Raw genomic sequence first — 26,073 nt, 5'->3', positions numbered from 1 at the left:
CTGTTCTGTCTGCACTAGGCAGCCAGCTCGTTATTTCTGGAGACTAAAGGACTGGACCCACTGTCCCAGAGCAGCCTCCCGCGATAACCAAGATGGCGGGCGGAAGGTGTAGTGAGGGTGATGATGAAGTGACCATAGCTGGGGTTGTCTCTAGATCCCAGGTACAAATTTAGTAAGGAGGGCCGCTGCTTATTAACTGCACCATTTCTGAGCAGTTTTTTGAAATGAGGTCAAATCCACCATTTCTATAGCTCTGATCTGCTTATGTCTCTTTCTTAGATGAAAAGGGAAGATTTACACTCCATGAAGTATGTGGAGCTTTACCTTGTGGCTGATTATGAAGAGGTAAGGGGGAGGCAATGGGTTTTAGCAGAAAAATTGCTCTCTTGATAGCTTCCATTCCAGCCTTCAAACTGCTTTGGGGAAATACTAAAGCATTCCTCTTTTTCCGGTTTGTCATGTGATTTTGACCTTAAATCTGACCAAGGGCTCTTTTTGCTATTTTAAACATAGTTGGGAAGAAAACAAGGAGAAGTCTCTTCCAGCCCAGTGCATTAATCAGAACATCAGGATAGATTGAATGTTATTTGGGTTAACATTTCTTAGACTGGGTCTGAAGACCCTTAGGTTTTGGTGCTTATTCTTTGGGAGAATAGAGATAGACCTGCCCTTAAACCACAGGGTTTACAGTAGCAGCACAAAAACTCTCTAGTTCCAAGTGTGATGACTGCTGTAGGATGGTTCATTGTAGAGGATTAGAGCGCAGATAATGAATTGGGAAAAGCTTCCCAAGGCAGTAGTGTTGAAGCCGACTCCTAAAGAATGGATTCAGGCCCTACGGCCCATATTTGCCTAAATTAGCCGTATTTTACCCCATTCTCACTTTATGTAGTGGCTCAACCACAGAACTGACATATCTTCTGGGCATGGAAGGTCAGATGAGCTGAGCACTCCCCACGTTCTAACGCTGCATCTCGCCTGGGGCTCCCTTTCTGACAGAACTCGTCACAGTTCCCATCTGTCACATACCATCCAAATGGGTTAGTTAGCAGCTCCGCCAGAGGAGCAATCCCACAGCGCAGATCCTGGAGGCAGTGCAGGGAAGGGGGAAGAATACTAGACTTCGCGCTGGAAGAGCTGCCTTCCAGTGTTAGTGGCAGGAGGAGGTGGCCCTTGAGTGTCTGCAAGGACACGGAGTCGTTAACTGCGCAGAGACGCGGAGGTGAAGGGCTTTCCTCAGACCGAGGACACATCTTTTTTATATATATATATATATATATATATATATATATTTCAATTTTATTTATTCATTTATTTTTGGCTGCGTTGGGTCTTCGTTGCTGCGCACGGGCTTTCTCTAGTTGCCGCGAGTGGTGGCTACTCTTCGTTGTGGTGCGCGGGCTTCTCACTGCAGTGGCTTCTCTTGTTGCAGAGCACGGGCTCTAGAGTGCAGGCTTCAGTAGTTGTGGTGTGGGCTCAGTAGTTGTGGCCCTTGGGCTCTAGAGTGCAGGCTTCAGTAGTTGTGGTGCACGGGCTCAGTAGTTGTGGCTTGTGGGCCCTAGAGTGCAGGCTTCAGTAGTTGTGGCATGCAGGCTCAGTAGTTGTGGTTAGTGGGCTCTAGAGCACAGGCTCAGTCATTGTGGCACACGGGCTTAGTTGCTCCGTGGCACGTGGGATCTTCCCGGACCAGGGCTCAAACCCATGTGCCCTGCCTTGGCAGGCGGATTCTTAACCACTGCGCCACCAGGGAAGCCCCGAGGAAACATCTTGTTCTGCTTTGAGAGAAGTTTTGCTTTTTAATTGGTGTCGGTATTGGTTTTTCCAGCAGCCTTTCTTTCTTTCTTTTTTTTTTTCCTCTTGTTTTCCTTTCCAAAGACTGGTGTGTGTGTAGGATGGGGGAGTGGCGTGGGGAGCAAAATCCTAAGTGATTTAAAAGCCGCAGCTGCGCAGTCATGGGGGATGCTAATGGCGCTGGCCCCTGCCTAACAGAACTGCCATAGTGGGAGGGTTGCTGGAAGAGAGCTGAGCTTCCCCGGCTCCGGGACATCTTGAGATCCTCTAATACAGTGGTCTCGAACCTTTTTTGTGTGTGTGCTGCAGAATCCTTTGTTCAGATGAAAGCTCCTGGGACCCCGATAGTTAAGCATATAGAAACACAGCTGCTCTAATGGAAAGGTGGGGTGATGCTCCCCCTCGGCCTTGCACTCTCACCAGAGGACTCCTGGTGTGGGGATTTAAAACCCACTGGGTGTGAGTCTGAAAGCTGGAGAAGCGGGGGTGGGGTGAGGATCGGACATCTTCAGTCTCCTGACCTCCAGGGTCAAAGCAAACCCCCAAAAGGAAAAGTGTGCGCCCAAGGTGCCTCCAGAACTGTGCTGTGCGTAGAGCCATCTTCCTGTTCTAGAGGGAGGGTCTCCAGCAGCGCCCCATAGGTGCTGCCCACAGGCCGTGATTCATGCAGCTCAGTGGCTGGTGGATAGGGAATGTGCTCACTATTCAGGTCCTGGGCAGGGGTGGGTGGGGAAGTAATAGTCCAGGCTGGGCTCACAGGCTCACAGATCCCTGCCCCCCTCACCACCTCCTCCCCCACTCCCTCTCCAAGTGGCCTCTCATCCTCCGCGGGCAGAAATGTACTCCTGACAATTAATTAATCTGAGAGGACGGCAGACAGGGAAGAGGAGGGCGCCTTATCTGTGATTTATAACCTGGTGTTGAGACAGGCCAGGCTTCGCCTCTGGGCTCTGGACTTAGCACAGGGAGCAGAGACATGGATGGGGTTGCTGCCTGGAGAGGGTTTTCAGCAGTAAAAATGACCATGCAGCTCCCTGGGCCTAGGTGGGAGCACCTGGGGGTGGTTCTCAGTTTATTCATTCCTTAGGTGAAATGGGAGATCCAGCTGGGGGAAGAGCAAGATGGGATTTGGAGGAGGAGACAGGGCAGCTGTGAGAACAGGTATGCCAAGGACTTTTCAAGATACAGACAGAATGTGGGGCAGTTGGGAAAGACCAGGTGCTGCACCGTGTTTTAAGGCCCGTGTCAGCCCAGAAAGTGTAAGTGGGAGATACTCTTTTCTTTACATCAGAGGTCTGTAAACTATAGCCCATGGTCAAATCCAGCGCACTCTGGGTTTTTATAAATAAAGTTTTACTGGAACGTATCCATGCCTACCGCTGCATGTGTTGTCCATGGCTGCTTTTGAGCTACAATGGCAGAGTTGAGTAGTTGTGGTAGAGACTTTATGGCTGCAAAGCCTAAAATATTTACAGTCTGGCCATTTGCAGAAAGTTTGCTGACTCTTGCCTGAGGCTCTTCAGGATAGCATGGTACATTCCTTAAAACTATGGTGGTATTATCGGGCAGCTGTTTGAAGATAGGATTAATATATCTGAAAGACAATGAAGTCTGACTCTGATGTTCTAATAAATACTCCCTAAATGCTGCAGCACTTTCTGTGCCCGTGAGACGAGTTTAGAAATGGGATGACTGAGTAAAGAGAAACTTCAGGATTAACACCTTGGAAAGGTCTAAGTCCCACGATCTTACACTGAATTTAACTCCCTAGAAAGCAATGGTGAAAGTGAGACGATTGCAGTTCTGATGAGTCACGGTTCCCAGGAGGCCCAGGAAGGTCCAGAAGCAGTGGGAGAATAGGAAACGGTGCGCTTCTCCCCCTATCGTGGCTGAGACACACCCCCATCTGGACACATATCCCAGGGTGTTTCATTTGGCTGTTCTTTTCATTTCTTTCTTGTATATTCTTGTGGGATGCAGTGGAGGAAGGACGTGAAGGTTTGGACTGAAGTAACATATATCGTGTGTACACAAGGTAAATCAGATAGGTACCCAGGTTCTGTGTAACAATGGCAGCATATAGGACATACCCATCATTTTCAAGTTTAGGTTTCAGTTGTAGCAAGTTTTATCTTTATGCTGTGAAGCTTTCCTTCATCATTGCAGCTGAAAGTGATCTACCCTTTTTTTTTTTTTTTTTTTTTTGCGGTATGCGGGCCTCTCACTGTTGTGGCCTCTTCCGTTGCGGAGCACAGGCTCCGGACGCGCAGGCTCAGCGGCCATGGCTCACGGGCCCAGCTGCTCCGCGGCACATGGGATCCTCCTGGACCGGGGCACGACCCCGTGTCCCCTGCATCGGCAGGCGGACTCTCAACCACTGCGCCACCAGGGAAGCCCGTGATCTACGCTTTTGAAGCAGGCGTGATTAAGTGAGGCTACCTACAGAAATGTGCCCCTCCTGCTGCCCACGGCGGATATTTCTGATGGAGCACAGCATTTTTTGCTGCCGAGCCCCTTGCAGCCTTAGAATTCTTCTCACTGTGGAAGGCATTGCTAGTTGATCTGAGTAGCGTGCCTAGATGAAGCCTACTTCCCAAGGTTTTATGATCCTCATTGCCAGCACTCATTTTGTGTCATTCACACAGCCTCCTGTTGCAGTTATTTCTGTGCAGGTTTTCTCAGCCCGTTTCTATTTCATACTCCTTAAATATAGCATCTGCCATTGTTGTTATTTCTGGTCTGCGCTGTGTTTTAACTGAAGCTCCTTCAAGGCTAGGACCAGGACCACACACTTTGTATCCTACCCAGCACCAAGTGCAGTGCCTTGCACACTGCAGTTGTTCAGCAACAATTTGACCATGTTGACTGATCATGTGCACGGAGGCCTTGTGAGATCCCCGTGATGGTGGCTCCATGCTGGGGTGATGACCGAGGCAAGGATTGGATTGGTCCCTCTTCTAAGCCCCAGTGGAAGTTTGCAGGAGGCCTTGTAATTAGGAGGACAGGAGAACAAGGTTGACTTCACAGGCTGGAGGAAGACAGTTCAGTTCACTGCACAACTGTTAACATGCCTACCGTGTGCCTGGAACTGAGCTAGTAGTTGGAGGTACCAAGATGGATGTGACCCAGGTTCTGCCCTCCCAAGGGAGATAGTCGTCATAGAAGACGGAAGAAAATGAAAAGGAATTCAAAGACCAGTAATGGGGCACACGAGGGGTCCTGGGAAGGGTTCTGGGGTCTCACCTAGTTCTGCTTACCCCATTTAGTTTCAGAAGAATCGACGAGACCAGGACGCCACCAAACACAAGCTCATGGAGATCGCCAATTACGTTGATAAGGTGAGACCAGGTGTGTCCTTGTGGGAAAGGTGCCAGCACCTTAGAGGAGCTGCAGGACAGGAGATCACACCTGACTTGCCTCTTGCTCAACTGGCCGCCCCACCAGCTTCCGGGAGGCAGTAGCGACGCAGCCGAAACTCAGTGGTCACGACAAGACCGTCAACTGCATGGACCTAGCCAAGTAGCTTGTTTTGTTTGGGTTGCTGTTTTGTTTTGTTTTTTAATTTACAAAATGAGGGGTTGATTTAAATCAATAGCTTTGGATTGTTTTTATTTTTCTGATGGAATCCTTTTTCCAATGTCTAATATAGAAGTCCGATGACAACAGACTCCTCTAAGCTGAAGCAGGGGTGAGGACCCAGAGTGCTGTCCTCTGACCCCCTTCCCTTCATCCCTGCCTTAAAAGTTGAGGAGTGGGTTGTTTGGGGTCAATCTGTATAATCTCCCTCTGTAAAACAGTTCTAAAATCATTTGTTTTTGTCTCTTAGAAAAGCCATGCAGTTGGTTAACTTTCCTAGGTCAGGCTCTTTTAAGCAAGCTCTTAGGAAATACCCAGATTCTTGAATTTTACTAGAATAGGCTGGTCTGGGACTTGGAAATACTTTGTTTATATGAAAGAGTACAAAATGCAGGAGAGGTAACCTAGAATGACAGTGGCCTCTTGATAGGCGAGTGGTAAATAGTTTTAAAAAGTAGATTTTAATGTTTGGGGTCGCAGGTCTCTGAGAATCTGATCACATTTATTGTACAGTTTCAGGGCACTCACAAAATAGCTGAACCTTAACTCTGGGCCTGCTAGGGATTCCTGGACCCCAGGTCTCAAGGGGGAATATATATATATATTTAAAAAAATATTAGAGGATAAGGAAGAGAACAAATATTTTTAGGGATTTCCAAGCAAATTTGGTAGTGTACTGAAGTCATTGGATGGGCAGGTCTATGCCCTGTGTTTTTGCCATAGATGACTCTGGAAACGCTGGTCAGTGTTTGGTGCCTGGTAAAAGTCAAACACTGGCATTTCCTGGAAGGAAGGACTCCAGGGACACAGTCCAGTCCTCTCTCTAGCCTTCAGTTCGCTCAGCAATAACATCTAAATGATCCCACAACCCAAACACTCAGCATCTGGGAAAACAAGAAAAGCTTGTTTCCCTGGGGGTAGACCATGTTATCCCCCATGTGACATCTATTGTTCTGGAGATGCTGCAGGTGGGAGACTTGGCTGGGTCTCCGCTATGTAGATTCTGCAGCTGGTCTGGGTCATCGAACGAGGGGTGCTGGTGAAAAGTGGAAGGAGAAGAGAGGCGTTAGCAAACCACATCCTTGCTGGAAGGCCCCCAGCCTTGCCAGCTGGTCTGCTCTGTGAAGCAGTCTCGGTTCTCTCATCTGCAGCTGAGGTTAGTCACTCCCGGCTGGGGTTAGGGAAGGCAAACTCACTTCTCTGAGGCTTGCTGACCCACCTACTTGAACTGAACTATCATGGAACTAAAACTGGAATGCACTGCACTGATCAGCTGAATCATGAACCCAATCAAAAATGTTTTTCCTTAACTGTGAAAAAAGCCAAGTTTAAGTCCTCAAAAAGCTCCCTAGTGAAGCAAGTTCAAGTTGAAATCCAAACCCTTTATTTTCTGTAATGATTGACCTAGCATAAAACAGGAAAATCAAAATTTCCATTGAAATCAACTGATACTCTGCTGAATCTGGAGCCCATTTACATCACAGTTTCTTGAGGGCAAGTTGATTCTCTGGATGTGTAAATATGGTAGCACTTCAGCAGTGTAGTGTCGTCATGATTAGACTCTGAGGTCTAATAATCCGGGCCTTAATCCTGGCTCTGCCAGCTTCCTGCTGAGACTTCGGCAAGTTACTGAACTCCTCTAGGCCTCAGTGCTTAATACATAGAAAGCACTTGATAAGCATTGGTGCTATGATTGTTATATTTACCTGGGGGCAGTACCTGCCACTTTCGGATTAAGATGGCATCTCCTGCTCACGTGACCTAGGTTTACCTGCAATTTTTTTTTTTTTAAGTTGCTGTCTCAGTATTCTCTAGGATAGGCCAGTCAAAGAATTCCTTGTACCTACGCCTTCCAGTACTTCGCTTTAAGGAAAACCCTCTTCCTGCTATGTGTGTGTGAGATGAAATATACTGTGTCATGAAAGTTAGGTGTAGCTCTAGCCTTAAGGAGCCCAAGGATCAAGGCTCGTGTATAGAATTTCAGGATCTCTGGGTTGGACAAAATCCTGAAGATTATCTAGGACCTTTGCAGCCTAAAGCTTGCGACCTGTTTATGGCATCCTTCACAAAACCCAAAAACCCCCAGTGATGGGGAAGGAAATTTTCAAAGTAAGCACATCTATCTACATGTATTTCATTTACACCCATTTACTTCCAAAATGAGTCGGAGACGTCTTCCAATAAATCCATTAATATATCCGCACAATGGATACTAGTCAGCAATAAAAAGGAATGGCAGCCTGATACAGGCTACAAGACGGATGAATCGCAGAAACATGCTAAATGAAAGAAATAACAAAAGACTACATATTGTATAATTTCATTTATAGAATATGTCTGGAAAAGGCAAATCTGTGGAGACAGAAAGTGGATTAGTGATTGCCCAGGTCTGGGGGTAAAATGGGCAATGATGGTAAGTGGACATAAGGGATCTTGTTGGTGTGATGAAAAAAGTCTAAAATTGGATTATGGAGATCACTTTACAACTTGGTAAGTTTACTAAAAAATATTGAGCTGTACACCTGAAATGGGTGGATTCTGTGATATGTAAATTATACCTCAGTAAAGTTGTTTTAAAAATGCATATACAAGAGAACTTTTTAGACATGTATAAAAATAATAAGGGCCCTAAAGGAATTGGGAGGGATAATTGTACCAGACACCTGGGCCAAAGGTCCTTATTATAGATGACAGCGTGGCTTAGCTCACTTTGAAAGCTTTTTTCCTGTTTGAAATGAAATGTCTTCCTGTCTTTTTTACCTGTAGACTGAGCCCCGCTTTAGGCTCATGTGCAAAAATGCTGATCCTTTCTCCACATGAGAACCCCGTGCATGTCTGAAAGCAACTCTGTGTCCTATCTCAGTCTTCATTTCTCTAAGCGAAGTCACCCCAGCTCTGCCACCAGGGGCAGAGCCTCTCTTAGGATGTCGCGCCTGTCTCAGGATGTCCCCCTTCTGAGAAGGTGAAGAGCAACACGTGTTCCCTCTTCCCCTTGGAGGCATGTATAGAAGAGAAATCTGGAATCTGTGCTCTGAGCGCTTGGGCTAGGAAGGGGCTCATAATCTCAAGTGGTGTTGACAGATGATGCTGTGACTCTCTTCTCTGTGTGTTTTCAGTTTTACCGATCCTTGAATATCCGGATTGCCCTTGTGGGCTTGGAAGTGTGGACTCATGGAAATATGTGTGAAGTTTCGGAGAACCCGTACTCTACCCTCTGGTCATTTCTTAGCTGGAGGCGCAAGCTGCTCGCCTGGAAGAACCATGACAATGCACAGTTAATCACGTAAATAGCCTTTTCCGTATGTGTTGCCTTGGCCTTGGCTGCAAAGCCCCTGCCTGCAGTGCGTGTGCTGTTCGCCCTTTTCTCCCCAGTGCTGAAGGTTGGCTGGACTAAGCCATCCTTACTCTCCAGTCCAGGTAACGAAGTGTTCCTCAGGCATGTGCTCCGTACCCAGTATATCCAGGAAAATATTAAAAAGCCTGAGTCATAGCAATCCCAAGAAGTGTTTACAGCCCAAATAAGACAATTAGCCTTAGACATATTTAGTTGAGCCTCTGAAACAATTGGGTGTGTATTTGGGAAGTGAGTGACTGTTGGTCATGGCTGCTTTGAAATAGACTTTCTAAGGGGCTCACCTTGATCTTCGTGGCGCTTTGTTCTAGAACAGGTGTTAATCGCCCAAAGCAGGCACAGGAGAGAGGCCTCCTCTGCTTGTCTTTCACGTCATTCCCAGGGGCTCAGGGTCGACTGCGAGACAGTCAAGTGGCAGGTAGCGCAGGAATAGTGTGTTTGGGGGGAGGGAGACATGGGGGGAGAGGGCGGATGTGTTGGAGTTTGTTCAATCCCCAGAGAGAAAAGAGCAGAAACTGATGGGGGTCGTGGTGGCCCGTGACAGTCCCCGGTGGTGATTATCTAGTATTTATTAGTGTTGACTTCCAAAGGTATTCTCAGGAAGTTACAACAAAAGGCACATACATAATAAAACCAATTTTTTTTTCCTGTTTCCTAAATATCTCTGAAACAACAATCATTGAAACCTTTGTTTACTCTTTAAAAGAGACCGGGGAAATAGCCGTACCAAAAACCCAAGTGCTTACTTCATGATGGCACGTTTACCTAGGAAGAGTCTTTGGTTACCAAAACTTTGGCCTGATCTTTGAAAGCCTGGAGTTCTGCTTTGGGCAAGTCCTTGAATCCAATTTCCAGTAGGACTTCCTCGGAGCCATGTGTGAGTTTATCAGATAACCAGTAGGGCGTCATAGAGCTTCGCATGTTTTTTTTGTTTGTTTGTTTGTTTTGTTTTTGCGGTACACGGGCCCTTCACTGTTGTGGCCTCTCCCGGGCGCGCAGGCTCAGCGGCCATGGCTCACGGGCCCAGCTGCTCCGCAGCAACGTGGGATCCTCCCGGACCAGGGCACGAACCCGTGTCCCCTGCGTCGGCAGGCGGACTCTAAACCACTGCGCCACCAGGGAAGCCCTGCATGTATTTTTTTGCGGAGTGTTTCTCTGAAGATAAGTGTGCCTTGAATTCAACAAGCATGTATTAAGCACCCACTACGTGTCTGATGCTTTGCTAAGTTCTAATGACCCCAAAATAAATGAGATAGCCTTGACTCTCTAAGATATCATGGTCTAAGTAAGAAGACAAAGACAGAGATATAAAAGCATGATGTAATGAACTTCCATGTAGATGCTTTAAATGAATTTCATGTCTGTGGTATGCACGAAAACACTGGTATTTTTTTCATTCCCTTGCCCCTGCCCTGGATGCGTACAGCTGAGAAAAGCGTGTGTTAAACTGGGGGAACGTAGCCGGCTGTTGGCAGATTAGGAGCACAGTTGCAAAACAAAGGCAGAAACAGTTCATCCTTGCACCCAGCTGCACTTTGTGAGGCTCCTGATGGGACACATCTGTTTCCTTGGCCCCAGAGTTATGCAGGAATGAAGCATCAGCCCCCACAGCTGCTGCCCTGACCCCCCCTCCCCATACACATACTACAGAGCCAGGGATATGGCAGGGCACCCTGGCAGCTGGCGGAAGTGGGCATGATTCACTTCAGCCTCAGAACCTGTGCCACCCTTCCCTCATCCCCACCCTCTGACCTTTTCCTCTGCGGCAGGAATGGGATGCAGCTTTGCAAGCCCTGCCCATTTCCTTCCAGGGAATGGGGCTACGGGCATATTGTGGGAAGAAGTGAACTTTTGCTCTCTCTTCTGTTTCTCTGGAGCAGTGAGAGAGTAGGTGAGAGGAAGTGAGAGGGGTGGTGACCTGGAAGTTGTCCAGCTGGCCTAGAGTAGTGGGATCTGTCCCCTTGGGAATGATCTGGGAATGTCAGCAGGGCCAGGGAATGCCGTGATGGCCACCCACTCTCGGTCCCCACTCCAGTCACCCTCTCTCCTTCCCTCCTGCAGGGGCATGTCTTTCCACGGCACCACCATCGGCCTGGCCCCCCTCATGGCCATGTGCTCTGTGTACCAGTCTGGAGGGGTCAACATGGTGAGTCTCAGCCAATATATTGATGCTACAGAAGGCAGAGAACTGCCCCACAAGACAGGAGGTCATCTTCTAAAAAATAATTTTGTATTAATTGTTGCAGGAAAAAGAGATTGAACATAAAGAAGGGCCGTTGTTTAAAATGAAGGCATTAAGTTCTAAGAGGTGGAGGTACTCAGGGATGAATTTTCATTTATTGTAATTTATTCCCAATTTTCAAGCTCAGGAGACACCTTGAAGCAATTACGTTAATCATACATCACTAGATGTCTTATATGTTCCAGACCAGGGGTTGAGAAATTGTAAGATACAGAGATGAAATGTTTTTTTTTTTTTATCTGAAGTCTCGTGTTGTTCTGTATATCTTTATGGAGGAAGAGCCTGTCTCAGAGTCACAGGAAATTATTGCCCTCTTTTGAAGTTCTCTCTGACTTTGTGGGAGTGTTTGGACTACTCATGTCTGACCTGTGAAGTAGACAGCAAGGAGGCTGCTGTCCATTTATTTGTCCACCCCTCCATCCACCTGTATTTATTGACAGATGCAGCAGGGTAGTTAAGAGCACGGGCTTTAGTCACCGAGCCTGTACGCACAGCAATTGTACAATCAGTGGAGGACTGTGAGGCTTGGCTAAAGGAGAGGCAGGGCTGTAGTGGGGAGATGTCCTTGACCTGAACTGTCTCCCTGAGCAGGACCACTCTGAGAATGCCATTGGCGTGGCTGCCACCATGGCCCACGAGATGGGCCACAACTTCGGCATGAGCCATGATTCTGCGGATTGCTGCTCCGCCAGCGCGGCAGATGGTGGGTGCATCATGGCAGCCGCCACCGGGTGAGTCAAGCAGGAAGGTGAGGACGGGGAGGACGCAGAGCACGAGAGGCCAGTGTGGCCCCTGTGTTGCTCCCGGCCCAGGGAGCCTCTGTTATACTAACGGGGGCATTGAAGAAAAAGGGGGTTTTGACAACAAAAGCATTGGAAGAAGACCAAGAAAACAATCATGTGGAAGGAGCACAGGTTTCTAGCAGGAAGTCTGGTGTAGTGTAACCTTAGATATACTTAGTTTCTGTCTTGGGGTTCTTTAGCTATAAAATTGGCATAACCACGTGTGTCTTTTCCACTTCATGATTTTTTGCTGAGAACCCATTTATAAACAGCCACAGTCCTTAATCCCTCCATGTGAACGAAGTGTAATCGGTGCTGTTATGCCTCGGGCCAGATTGAACGTGCTGAGGTGGCCTCCAGAACAAGGAAAGGGAAGGGGAGCATCCACACCCCCCCAGTGACTCCTCAGGGAATTTACAGGCTGTGTTTACCACAAGGAATAAGGACAAGGCAGCTCCATCTCCCTGTAGCTGTGAGGGGTCTTTAAACCAGAGCCTTTGAAGAGAATTCTGGAGTTGCTTAAAAGTCAGTGAGCAGAGAACACTGGGTTCTTCCGGGACCCTAGTCACTCTTCAGAAGGCACCATGGTGGGAGCTTGTGTTCCTCCCACCCCAAACCATTAGGGTCTGCTTATGCTTCTTAGGGAATGGTGTGTCTCCAAGAGGAGATGCAGGGGCTTCCCTGGTGGCGCAGTGGTTAAGAATCCGTCTGCCAATGCGGGGGACACGGGTTTGAGCCCTGGTCCGGGAAGATCCCACATGTTGCGGAGCAACTAAGCCCGTGTGCCACAACTACTGAGCCTGCGCTCTAGAGCCCGAGAGCCACAACTACTGAGTCCATGTGCCACAACTACTGAAGCCCGTGCGCCTAGAGCCCGTGCTCTGCAACAAGAGAAGCCACCGCAGTGAGAAGCCTGCGTACTGCTACGAAGAGTAGCCCCCGCTTGCCGCAACTAGAGAAAGCCTGCACACAGCAGTGAAGATCCAACGCAGCCTAAATACATAAGTAGATTAGATAGATAGATAGATAGATAGATAGATAGATAGGAGATGCAGCTTTCTTGGAGCTCCAGTGTCCATTGCTTTCTCCTCACTTCTCAGAGAAAGTGACACACAAAGGATGACGTTGACATGCAGGGGACAACTCCATGGGTCACGCTCAAATCCCTGTGAGCTCACCATTAAGTCCACCTCTTTCTCTCTCAATCTAAAAAGCATATCTGTAGACAAATGGTTGAGAGAGTTATATTTGTTTTTAAGCTGTTCACAAAATTTAGTAGTTTAACAATTATTGTTAAACAATTGTTAAACAATAGTTTAACAATTATTAGTAACAAGTTCTTTGTGACATTCCTGACAACTGAAGAAAACCCTCCAGTGTTTAACCTTTAGTTGGTTTAGAGAATTGGGATCAGGATAACTCTTCCCTTACAGACCCAAATTGTGGTACTGACCTGCCGCCAGAGAGTGTGCGGCTTTTGATTCTTTTTCCCAATAGCGGGATCCAGGACCTTTTATATTCTTGTGATTAAAGACCATGTGTTTGTGAGTTAGCTGGTTGAGTTTGGAGTGCTGCCTGCATCCTTAGAACAGAGATCAGATCACTGGCCCAACAAAGAAATTAAACCCTTGAACTTGGCCTTTTTTGGCCTGGTCTTCTGTTCTAAGAAAATCTCCATCTAATATCAGCTTCAGGAAGAGTTTGGGTTGGCTGGTATTTTATTCAGCTCTAAGGCTCAAGAGACCGATTGTGACACACTAGTTATCCTTTATTTATTGCAACTCCTTCATGAAAACGGCTGAAATTGTTGCTTCAAATTCTCAAGTAAATCCTCCATGGGGCGTGAGAAAAAAAAGCATTATGGGGTGGTTAATATTTCTTAATTCTTAGAATGTTAATGTACAGGTGATGTTCTGGGGGGGCAGAATATATGTGCATATGGGACTATAGGGGTCTGAGTCCAGCTGGAATCAGCCTCATGGGCGGCAGGATTGATGCTGTTCTGGCTGCTTGATGCTCAGACTCCCAGCTAATTCCAGCCTTGTTCTTCTCCCAGGCACCCCTTTCCCAGAGTGTTCAATAGATGCAACAGGAAGGAGCTGGACAGGTATCTGCAGTCAGGCGGAGGGATGTGTCTCTCCAACATGCCGGACACCAGGACGCTGTATGGAGGCCAGAGATGTGGAAATGGGTACCTGGAAGATGGGGAAGAGTGTGACTGTGGAGAGGAGGAGGTAAGCTGTTGTGCTGGTGCTAGTGGGAGGGGAAGACTTTGCATTGGCTTCAAATCTCAAGGTTAAAGAGAATGCAAGCGAAAATTTAGTCATAGGCATTTCCTGCACACACGTGGCTATCAAAGACCCCGTCACAAATAAGATGTCTATAGGCTCTCCCGGTTTGAAGTTGACATTGTTTATGTTCAGATTGTGAGCATCAGGTCTACCCAGAAACCACAGTCTTTGCCAGTGACGCCACAGGTGGCCTCCTTGGCCCTCCAGCTGCACTGAATTTATTCTGAAGGCCGTGCAGCCAGATATATGCACTTGAACCTGGGCCTTACGAGGATGCTTAAAATAACAAGCTCGTGCTGTTTGGCCTGGAGAAGAGATGATTGAAAGGAAGGGGGTGTAGGAAGTACTGGCAAGTCTGAAAGGGGCTTCTAGGAGGAAGAAGGAGCAGAACTCTTGGTGTATAAGCTCTTTCCTTCCTTATAATCTTCAGAATGAGAGTGGTGGGCGTACAGCATAGCTCTCTCACTTTTAACAGATGCTCGCTGTTCTGCAGAAAGCAGAACTGAATAGTTTCATATCTGTTTTTTGAAGGATGAAAATATGTACGTTAACATGCAAAATAATTTGTGGGAGAATGCGTGAGTATTCTATGTATTCAGAATAAACTATGCGGGTGAGATTGAGGGTCTGTATATGTGGGATAAGACTATTTGATTTTCTAATCTTCTCCATGGTTTGACTTTTTTTTAACGCCAGCACGTAACTTTCGTAATAAAACAAGAACTAGTTAAAGGCTCACCATCCGCACCACCATGAGTTCAGAGAGATCAGCCCAGACCCTTCAGAAGGGAGAGAGCTGTACTATCACAGAGCGCCCAGTGGGGTTGACGAGCAGCCTGCGAGTGGGCTTGGCCAGCTGGCTTATATTCAGAGGAGCTTCTCATTCAATAAATATCTATTGAGTATGTGGTACTGTGTCATGTGCCAGGTATAGGAAAATTGATAGGCAGAAAAAATAGACATGGCTCCTGTCCTTATGGAGTGTATAGTCCGGTGGGGGAAACACACATTGACCAAATAATTGCAAAAATGTATAAATACAACTGTGGTAAGTGCTAGGAGGGCCAATGGCATGATGCTAGGAGTATATGTAATGTGAGGGGAACTGCCCTACTCAGGTGGGAGTGTGACCTCTGACCCCATAGCCGAAGGCTGAGGAAGGCGTTAGTGAGGAGCGCAGGGAGGCCAAGGCGCATTTCAGCTAGAGGAGGAACCATGCCTTAGGGTGAGAAGAAACATGGTGTGCTAGAAGGGAAGGAACACAGGTCTACCTGCAGTCCAGGGTGGTAGGAGATTCATGGAAAGAAAGTGCCCTTATTCCTTCTCTGAGGGGGAGACAGGTGGATGAGTATCTGTAGTCAGGTGGTGGCACGTGTCTCTCCAACAAGCCAGACCTGGACAGTGATGGTTATGATATGGTTAATAAGCACGGGGTGGGCCCCAGGCAGACATGGCTTGAATTCGGCTCCAGCACTTGCCAGTTATGTGCCTTGACCAGCCACTGGACTTGTCTGAGTTGCGTTTTCCCCTTTTGTGAAATGGGCATAATTGTGCCTCATAATCCTGCTGTGAGGGACCCATGGATGGGCCTGTCTCTATAGTAGGAGTGTGATAGGGACATTTGGAGTCACTGGGCATCTCATCATCTTTTTTTTTTTTTTCAATTTTATTGGGGTATAGTTGATTTACGATGTTGTGTTAGTTTCAGGTGTACAGCAAAGTGAATCAGTTATATGTATACATATATCCAGTCTTTTTTAGATTCCTTTCCCATATAGGCTGTTACAGAGTATTGAGTAGAGTTCCCTGTGCTATACAGTAGGTTCTTATTAGTTATCTATTTTATATATAGAGTAGTGTGTATATGTCAATCCCAATCTCCCTATTTATCCTACCCCTTACCCGCTGGTAACCATAAGTTTGTTTTCTACATCTGTAACTCTATTTCTGTTTTGTAGATAAAAGTCATCTTTTTTAAAAAATTAATTAATTTTTTGGCTGCGTTGGGTCTTCATTGCTGCGTGCGGGCTTTCTCTAGTTGCAGCAAGTGGGCTCAGTCATTGAGGTGCGTGGGCTTCTCATTGCGGTGTCTTCTCTTGTTGCAGAGCACAGGCTCTAGGCCCATAGGCATCAGTAGTTGCAGCATGTGGGCTCAGTAGTTGCAGCACGCAGGCCCTAGCGTGTTTGGGCTTCAGTACTTGCAGCGCATGGGCTCTGTTGTTGCGGCGCATGGACTCTAGGGCACGTGGGCTTCAGTAGTCGTGGTGTGTGGGCTCAGTAGTTGTGGCTCACGGGCTCTAGAGTGCAGGCTCAGTAGTTGTGCTGCGTGGGCTTAGTTGCTCCATGGCATGTGGGGTCTTCCCAGACCAGGGCTTGAACCCACGTCCCCTGCATTGGCAGACGGATTCTTAACCACTGTGCCACCAGGGGAGTCCCGTCCTCTTTTTTTTTTTTTTTTTTTTTTTTAACATCTTTATTGGGGTATAATTGCTTTACAATAGTGTGTTAGTTTCTGCTTTTTAACAAAGTGAATCAGCTATACATATACATATGCTCCCATGTGTCTTCCCTCTTGCGTCTCCCTCCCTCCCACTCTCCCCCTCCCACCCCTCCAGGTTGTCACAAAGCACCGAGCTAATATCCCTGTGCCTTGTGGCTGCTTCCCCGCCGCCGTCCTCTTTTTAAATCTCATTCTGTATGTCAGCAAATCAGGACCCGTAGGGCAGGAAGGAAGAGAGGAGAGCATGGAACCCCTAGAGAAGGGTCCAGGCCAGCGAGGGTTGAGGAGGAGCAGCAGATGGCAAGAGAAGTCTGGGGAAGCAGGCCCGGGGGCTGACATAAATTGTTCAGGAGTTGTTCCAGCATGCTCTGACTCCTGATGGCCTCTTTTTATCAGATAGTAAGGTTTAGGAGTGTGGGGGGTGCAGCAGTAGAAGACATGGTCTCTGGATGTTGTGTTGGGGATGAGAAAAACAAATCACAGAATTTCCATATAATGTAATACTATGCTAAAAACCATGTTTTAGAAGAATCCATGAGTACAAGGAGAAATGGGCATATTATGTTAAGTTAAAAGCAGTATGGGGCTTCCCTGGTGGCGCAGTGGTTGGGAGTCCGCCTGCCGATGCAGGGGACATGGGTTCGTGTCCCGGTCCGGGAAGATCCCAGGTGCCGCGGAGCGGCTGGGCCCGTGAGCCATGGCCGCCGAGCCTGCGCGTCCGGAGCCTGTGCTCCACAACGGGAGAGGCCACAACGGTGAGAGGCCCGCTTACCAAAAAATAAATAAATAAATAAAAATAAAAAATAAAAAAAGCAGTATGGATACTATGATTTTATAAAATGAGTATATGTCTATGTGTGTGTATAGGAAAGTGCTTAGAAAAATACAAAATGTAGTTGTGTCAAGTTGTGTTACTGACGATTATGCATATGTATGTTTTTACGATGTATACGTATTACCTTAATGATAAAGCTATAAAGTGATTTTTTGGTGGAGACTTCCCAGGGGCCTGTGGGGCAGGGTAGGGGGTAAAGGCCCTCACCCTGCCTAGTCCCCTGTATCCCTGCCCTGCTGCCCCAGAGGCTCACGCCCCCTCCCACTGCCTCCCCAGGAATGTGATAACCCCTGCTGCAATGCCTCTAATTGCACCTTGAGAGAGGGGGCAGAGTGTGCCCATGGCTCCTGCTGTCACCGGTGTAAGGTAAGTGGCCCTTTCTTCCCTGCCCAGGGTTCTGACCTACCAGTCCAAGAGTCTGCTGGGGGGTCATGGCCAGGATTCAGCCTCTATCCTGGGGAAGCGGTGGCATCAAAGTTTCAGAAACATGGAGCTAGGAAGGGCCCTTGAACAAAGTTTACTTTTTTCTATATTGGGCCTCACTGAGTTCAGATCATCCCAGAGGGCTGTGTGTGCCTCCTGGAAGATGGGAGATTAAAAAAAGAAAAGGGTCCAGAAAGAGTGGGCTTGATTTTATTTGGAACTCATAACCGTCTTCATCACAGTTTTGATTAACATTAATGAATTGCTTATTAGGTGCCAGGCATGGTACAGAGAATTTTATATATGTCGTCTCATTCAATCCTTATAAAAGCCCCATGAGATGTGTATTAATATCCTCAATTTAAGATGAGAAAACTGGGGCTCAGAAGGGATACGTGGCTTCTCTGGGATCACACAGCAGGAGGAGGCTGAACCAGGCTGACCTGCCTCTGGAGCCCACTCTCTTAATATTGAGGTGAAAGATCACGTCACTTTTACCACTAATGTTACTATAGGTCTGCAGTCTCTTATCTATAATTCTGAAATTGAGGAAGTTCTGAAAACTCAAAAAAATTTTTTTAACTTATTGGTGGCAAAATTTGACCTGAATTGACATGAGTCTAATTATAGTCTTAAAAAAAAATCATACTTAAAGTGAATATTATATTTCATTGCAGAAATATTAATGTGTGTGATTAAAAAGTATAATCCTAGGCCTTGCTGGTGGGTTATGTAACATACATATGTAATGTGTACGTGTGTGTGTGTATATATATATATATATACACACACACACACACACACACACACACGTATGTATGTACATCTGTGTAGTGTCTGCTTTCTAAAATCTGTAAAGTCTGAAGCCCATCTGATCCCAGGGTTCTGCATAGGATTGTGGACTGTGCTTCCACCTACCACTTGCTGAGGGCTCCTGATGTTCTGCATACTGTTCAAGTACTTTATTAGAACATTCCTTCTAGCAATAACCACGAGAGGGTTATTACCCTCACGGGTGCATAAACATAGGTCCTACTGCTGGTTAAGGAGCTGGGATTTGAACCCAGGCAGGCTGGCTCCATGGTAGGTCCTCTTCCCCTCCATCTTGCTCTCAGGTGGAGAGATGCATTCTGAGGCCACCCTTGAACTGAGACTGTCAGAAAGCTGCTCAGCTGGCCCATTCTTGCCTTCTGTCTTGGGAGGGCCTTGTGGGTGGCGTGGAGTCACCCGCGAGTGTGGAGGGGCGCTGTTCTCAGACGTAGCTCTCCTTGCCTGGCTCAGGGGAACTCCCACGCCATCTGGTTTGACTCTAGGATGCACCCGGCGTCCCCCAGGGAGGCTGTGCTAGCTGGGGTCAGGTCCTCGAGTCTCAGGCTAAGGCCTGAGAGTGAGTGTGGAGAGCGCCCATCTCCCAGTCCCAGGATATCAGCTTGGATCTTAAAAAGGAGTTCCTGGAGAGAAGTGTGTGGGAAAAGAGGAGGCTTGGAGTCTGAGGCCTTCAATTCAAGCCCTCTGTGTGATTTGGGGCAGCCTATTACCCATCCAAGCCTAGGTTCTTTATCTGTAAGACGGGAAGAGTACTAATAACTCTGACCACCCTGGGAGGCTGGGTGGAAACTCAGTGTTTACCAGTTGCCCAAGGTGTGCTATTGATCAGGTTATTTCATCTGCAGAATGAGGCAGATAGCAGTATATGTAGCTCATGGATATTGTGAGGATCTCACGACTTGAGTATGTGTAACATACTTAGCCTGGCGCTGGGATGTATTATTGCCAGAGTGCTTTGTAAATTCAAAGATGTATGAATGAAAAAAAAAAAAAAAGACGTATGAACGCTACTCTGTGTGTGTGTGTGTGTGTGTGTGTGTGTATCTCTACATAGGTATTAGTGGGCTTGGCTCTTGTGCCACTTACTAACCATGAGACTTTGGAGACATTATTTAACCTCTTTCGCCTCAGGTTTCGTAATCTGTGAAATAGGGATAATTATATTACATAGGACTATCATGAAAACTAAATGAAGTAATATTTGTACTGCACTTAAGTGGGAGCTCCATAAAGTAGCTGTGATTACTAAAGCACTTAGTAAACTGTAAATTGTTGCATAAATATTATTTTTTACCTACTTCTTAAGACTGCTATGCAGAGTTAGCATTTGTGAAAACACCTCGAAACCCTAAGTCACTATTCATATTGGATGAATGATGGTGATTTGAGCTAATGAGGTCATGTAAAAAGCACTCCGAAATAATGGTAATGGGAAATTCTGTTCCACGAGAGTGATGCTCATGAGCCCTTGCTGGGAGGGTTGAGGGCAGGTGGCAGATTGACCTTTTTTTCTGCTCTCGTTCCTCGGCTCAGCTGCTGGCCCCTGGCACACTGTGCCGTGAGCAGGCGCGGCAGTGTGACCTCCCGGAGTTCTGCACGGGCAAGTCTCCCCATTGCCCCACCAACTTCTACCAGATGGACGGCACCCCCTGCGAGGGTGGCCAGGCCTACTGCTACAATGGCATGTGCCTTACCTACCAGGAGCAGTGCCAGCAGCTGTGGGGTCCTGGTAAGGCTCTCCTGGGGGGAATGGCCCTCCTCCCACCCCACTGCTTCCTAGCCAGCCTCCCCCTTCAGGCACTCTGGGTAGCTTAGAATCCTTGGCTTTAAAACAACATCTCCAGATATTACCTTTCTTCAAACCCCTTGCCTCAGGGTAGACTTTCAGGGAGAGGCAGTAGGCAGTGTTCTTCCTAGTTCTTTGATGCTTTAAATTCTCAGAGTGGGTGAGTGGATAAGAATAATTCAACAGAAACGGCAGAGGATGGAGACAGAAAAGGAAATGCAAATGGCCTTAAGCTATAAGCAGATTATAACAACTGTGGGATGGGATTTGTTTCACGTATCATATTGGCAAAGACTGAAGAATTAATATAATAAGGTAATAATACTATAACAACAAGAACAATAATAATATAGTTGTGGAGGGTGTGGGAAAACAGGTAGGTACAAACCCAATGGAAAGCTGTTTGGAGATACCAGAATTTTAAGTGCACCTGTCATTGGGCTCATCCATACTACTCCTTGGGGATGTATCTATCCTACATTTGCACTTGCACATTTATGTGAAGATAGATTTACAACGATATTCATTGCAACATTGTTAGTGATACCAGTAACAACCTATAAATCCTTCAGTAGGGACCAGTTATTCTGGTACCTCCACACTATACAGCTGAATAAAAGGAGGCAGCTCTGTATGTACTGAATTAAAAAAAAAAATCTCTCGTGATAAATTAAGTGAAGAATGCAAGACGCAGACCAATGAATGGACTATGCTGGCACTCTTTATTAGCTGGATTATCTCTAGAAGATACACAAGAATTGTATCTAGACGGTAGAGATAAAATTATCTTTAGAAGATACACTGTTAATTAAGATTGCTTCACCAGGTTGTAGGAAGGTAGGAACTGGAATGACTAGGTAGAAAAAACTGAAAGACATGCTTTATTCTTTAAAATGTTGTGCAGGTATTACCTTCAGTAAAAAACCTGAAGTGGGACAGGCCTTCTTCATTAGAGAGAAGGCTTAGCACACAAACCTCCCACAGATATAAAACCCCAATAAGGTATAAAGAACTGATGTAAAACCTTTTTCTATGAGTAGGTCTTGAGGAGGTGGGGGTCGAATAACTGATAGGGGTAAAGAAAGAACAGGCTGAGTATTCCCTCCCCTAAAACTTTCTTAACCTTCTGATTTTGCCAAGGGCTAGCTCTGCCCTTTGGGGGCTTCTGGCTTCTGCTGACGTTGGCTAGTGTACTGATAAATGTTTCTTGCCCACCCAGGAGCCCGGCCCGCTCCAGATCTCTGCTTCGAGAAGGTTAATGTGGCAGGGGACACCTTTGGAAACTGTGGGAAGGACATGAATGGGAAACACAAGAAGTGCAACATGAGGTGATGACCATAGGGCAGACCCCATGAGATGAGGGTGACAAAACAATTCCTGCTCCGTCCTCACTCCCGCCCTCTCAGCAGCTTGGCTGGCCCCAAACTGGGCCTTTAAATAAATCTGTTCCAGGCCCTTTTGGCAATGTGCCATTCAGCCCTAAGGGAGTCCGAGGGAGGGCGCGGATGGCAATGCTTCCTAGAAAGCTGGTCAGACCTCCTTCTGGGGCCTTCTTACAGTAGGGCGGGGCATCAGCCCTCTTGGGTCATTTCCACAGGGTACGACTTATACCCTCATCTGAACAGCCTGTTATTCACCCATTCATTCATTCATTTCAAACATCTATCCATCCACCCACCCACCCATCCACTATCTATTGTGGCTCTACCATGTGCCAGATACTGTGCTGAGTACATGGAACATAACGATACGGTGTAATAATGGAAACGTTAGTGGGTTGAGGTGGTCTCCCAAAGGAAGTTATGCCTAAGCTGAGATTTGGAGAAATTATCCAGTTGAACAGGATGGGGAATGGCGCTGGTACCTGGGAGAGTGTACCAGGCAGAGAGACGAGTAGAGAAAAATCCTTGGTAGGAAGAACTGATAACAATTTGATATAGTTAAAGTATAATGTTGGGGTGCAGTGGAGAGGGGGCTTCTGAGAAATGAGCCTAGCTAGTTAAGCAGGGACCAGATCATGAGAAGCCTCGAATGCACGGCTAGAGGTGTTTGGACTTTGGCTTGAGAGCAGTTTGGAAATTAGACTCTTACAGGGCAAGACTGGAGGCAGGGAGACAGATTCCTGGTGTCCAGGTGAGAAAGGATGGTGGTGTGAATTAGAGTCGGTATATGGGAGGGAGGGAGTATGGGAAGTCGGGGATGACACCAGGCTTCTGGCTGCAGCACTCGAGTGCATGGGGGTGCAAGGAGCATAAGGGGGCAGGTTGCTCAGGTCAGGCAGTTGTCCTTGCAGTAAAGAGGACTTTCCAAGGCCAGCTCTCTGGCCTCGACCTGCTTGGGGATAAAGATCTAGCATCCTATCCTTGGTCTCAGTCCACATGGGGTCTTTCCTGCTGAGTCCCTACAGCACACTCATTGCCCTTTTGCCTCTCCCCCATCCAAGCCTGCTGTCCTGGTCAAGAAAGATTGAAGCTCTTTGGTGCCCCAGCTCTTCCCCTGCCTCTGATTCCATCTCCTTCCCTCCTTCTCTCTCGGGCCCAGAGATGCCAAGTGTGGGAAGATCCAGTGTCAGAGTTCTGAGGCCCGGCCCCTGGAGTCCAACGCAGTGCCCATCGACACCACCATCATCATGAACGGGAGGCAGATCCGATGTCGGGGCACCCACGTCTACCGAGGTCCCGAGGAGGAGGGTGACATGCTGGACCCAGGCCTGGTGATGACCGGGACCAAATGTGGCCATAACCACGTGAGTGCCTTTCTCCAGCCTCACTCAGTCGCTGGGTTGCAGTGACTAAAGTGTGAATCTGGAGCGAGGGTGCCTGGGCTCAAGTCCCGGCTTCCCCGACCTCTCTGGCCCTGTGGCTTGCTTCCTTTATTAAATAAGCATGTTAGTAAGAGCAAGACCCACCTCATAGAATTGTTATAAGGATTAAATGAGATAATCCCTGTAAACCATTTAGAAGGCTGGCTATTATCTCTTTTGTCCTTATCATTAATTATCTTATGAATTGAGAAGTGGACTAGACTAGGAGTCAGGGAAGCCTGGGGAAAATAATGGCCGCGTCTCAGAGTTTACTATGAGAATGATGTTATAAAAAACATTTGAAGCACTTGGTATACTACCTGGCACAAAGCAGACAGCTGTCACCATGGTCATTATTTTTAAGTATAATATTTCAATTAGTGCATATTAATATACAATTAAGTAATTAACATATCACCAACATATAGTAATATAGAGTGGAATAACACATTTATTAAAAATATAATATTTGGTTTTTTCTCCCTAATCACACAAGTGATAGCAGAATTTAGTTAACTACCATCCTTTCCTTGGCTTTTTAGGTTGTTTTTAATTGTTCACAGTAATAACCTGAAGTAGGCTGCCTTTTTGAGTCCCGTTAAGTTCTGAGTGCAAAACCCCAGTCTCCTAATTGCCAACCAGTGTCCCTTCCGTTGTACTGAGTGGCTTCTTCCTCATTACAGATTTGCTTCGAGGGGCAGTGCAGGAACACCTCGTTCTTCGAAACAGAAGGCTGTGGGAAGAAGTGCCACGGCCACGGGGTACGCGTGCCTGGGGTTTTGGGGCTCCTCTGCCATGATGACTGAGGGGGCAGGCCCTATGGGAGGCCAGAGCTCTCCAGGGTGCTGACGCCTCTTCCCTGCCCTTGCTCCAGGTTTGCAACAACAATCAGAACTGCCATTGCTTCCGGGGCTGGGCCCCGCCCTTCTGCAACACACCGGGCCAAGGGGGCAGCATCGACAGCGGGCCCATGCCCCCCGAGAGTGAGTGCCTGGCCTGTGTGGGCCTCTGCCCACCTTTGTGAGGAGGGGTGGGTGCCATGGGGGCGGGTGGCATGATGCAGAGAGATGATGAGTCAGCATCACTATCCTGATTTTGTAGATGAGAGAACAAGAGGGACCGAGTGGGAGGAGTGGCCCAGGCTAGCAGCCTGGTGTGGGGCTCAGCCTCAGTTGGTCTTCCTCTGTCCCTTCTATTGAGGGGCATGGTTCTGCTTAGAGAGAGATTAAGACAGACCACAGGCTACTGAATAATCACATTCTTTCTGGGGGGCGGTGGAGGCGACTACCCCTTCTCGGCCACTTAAAAATAATCATGAACCTAGGACACATTATAGTGGCTCAGATCTCCTTGGATGAACAAAGCTTCAAATGAGGAGCCAGAAACTCAGAAACTGTTACAGTTTTTTTAGTGGAAATCTAAGGGATTCTAGCTCTTTGGTTTCCAAGCTTTTAAAAAGTAATAGAGAACTTTTTTTTTTTTAAGGAAGAAACCTCAACATGTAAAACATAAAAGTAGTGTGTCACTGTTCTCTATATATTTTGTGCACTTAGATTTATAATTTGTGAGAACATTGAGGCGGTTCGGTGAAACCCAACGTGAAATTGTGGATTATGTGTGAAAGTTCTAATCTTACATCACTCTATGACTCTCAGTGTTTTGTGTTGGTTTCTTTGTGTCCAGGAACATCATGATTCAGGCTGAAAGCTAATGGTAAATAATAATAGAGCTGAAACTCCTCGCCTTAAAAGGCACTCTCTTCAATTAGGCAGAAGTGGCCGGAGAAGCTTTATTATGAGATCTGTGCCAAGCAAGTTGACCTGGTTGTTTAAGCTAATAATAGTGGCTTCGCAGTGGGACATAATGTGTGTTTTTTTTACTGTAGTTTTTAAGTTAAAGTAAGTAATACAATGTAAATGAAGATTAAATATCTGAAGAGTGTCAGGAATACATTATTTGAAATCCACAGCTAAAGCTCAGACCGCTTCTAAGTCTTTCACTTGGGTTCTATTTCTGGAAGGTGCTGGTCCTGTAGTAGCCGGTGTGTTTTCGGCCATCTTTGCGCTGGCGGTCCTCATGCTGATGTACCACTGCTGTAAACAGAACAACAAACTGGGCTACCTCAAGCCCCTAGCCCTCCCTTCCAAGTTGAGGCAACAGTTCAGGTATGACGGGGTACCGTGAAGGATTTGGGGTCCACTTGGAGATCACAGAGCTTTCCATAAGCAGTACCTGGTGAAAAAGTTGGTGGTGGTGGGTCTAATTCGGGGAAGGCAAATGCCAGGTACACGCCGCTCTCTCCACTGCTGCCATGCTCCTTGACCGTGGCAGACATTACTAGCTGATTTTTATTAATAAGTGAGCTTGGCTGAGCCTGGTCATCACTTCAGGATCCTTCTCAGCAGAATGCCCCAACCAATTCAAGTTGGAATAGAAATGAAACCTCTTTGCTAGCGTGTATCTATCTAATTGATTTGCTCCCCATTTTAAAGGGCAGGAAACTGAGGCAACAGAGAAAAACTGACTAACTCGTCAATCACAGGGGTGGCTGGACATCAGCTCAAGACAGAGTAATTTTTTTTCCTAAGCAGTTCATTCCTTTGAATACTGAAGGTGTATAGTCTCTGAGTCCTCTATTAGATGACACTTTTTCCGGAGGGGATTTTAAATCCCAGGTCCTCCTGGCACAACGCCTGAGGGAGATTGGTTGATGGCTAGTGTCATCCTCGTCTTCTTGGGGGAGAAAGGTCTTAAAAGGGTGAAGGAAAGGTGCTGAGGAACATTCTGCTTTGTATGAGGCCAATTGTCTTTCCTTGGGAGTTTTCCATTGGCCACCGTGTCCATGCCTAGGGAGCCGGGGTTCA

At 47.1% G+C, this 26,073-nt stretch overlaps 1 protein-coding gene across 1 annotated transcript in view; it reads left to right on the top strand.

Moving 5' to 3' along the window:
- The window catches only part of ADAM19 (ADAM metallopeptidase domain 19), an 85,303-nt gene that overhangs the window by 48,880 nt on the left and 10,350 nt on the right, over positions 1 to 26,073 (top strand). The window contains exons 7-19 of the mRNA XM_065873735.1: positions 280 to 345; positions 5,058 to 5,129; positions 8,484 to 8,650; positions 10,781 to 10,865; positions 11,553 to 11,692; positions 13,800 to 13,977; positions 17,646 to 17,735; positions 20,154 to 20,349; positions 21,626 to 21,734; positions 22,948 to 23,152; positions 23,893 to 23,970; positions 24,084 to 24,192; positions 25,230 to 25,374. Of these exons, the coding sequence (XP_065729807.1) occupies positions 280 to 345; positions 5,058 to 5,129; positions 8,484 to 8,650; positions 10,781 to 10,865; positions 11,553 to 11,692; positions 13,800 to 13,977; positions 17,646 to 17,735; positions 20,154 to 20,349; positions 21,626 to 21,734; positions 22,948 to 23,152; positions 23,893 to 23,970; positions 24,084 to 24,192; positions 25,230 to 25,374 (1,640 nt within the window). The remainder of the gene's footprint in view (positions 1 to 279; positions 346 to 5,057; positions 5,130 to 8,483; positions 8,651 to 10,780; positions 10,866 to 11,552; positions 11,693 to 13,799; positions 13,978 to 17,645; positions 17,736 to 20,153; positions 20,350 to 21,625; positions 21,735 to 22,947; positions 23,153 to 23,892; positions 23,971 to 24,083; positions 24,193 to 25,229; positions 25,375 to 26,073) is intronic.

Source organism: Phocoena phocoena, chromosome 3 (assembly GCF_963924675.1).
Source record: "Phocoena phocoena chromosome 3, mPhoPho1.1, whole genome shotgun sequence".
Classification (NCBI taxonomy): Eukaryota; Metazoa; Chordata; class Mammalia; order Artiodactyla; family Phocoenidae; genus Phocoena; species Phocoena phocoena.
Note: the sequence above shows the minus strand (reverse complement) of the source record. Positions and strands in the feature narration are given on the sequence as shown.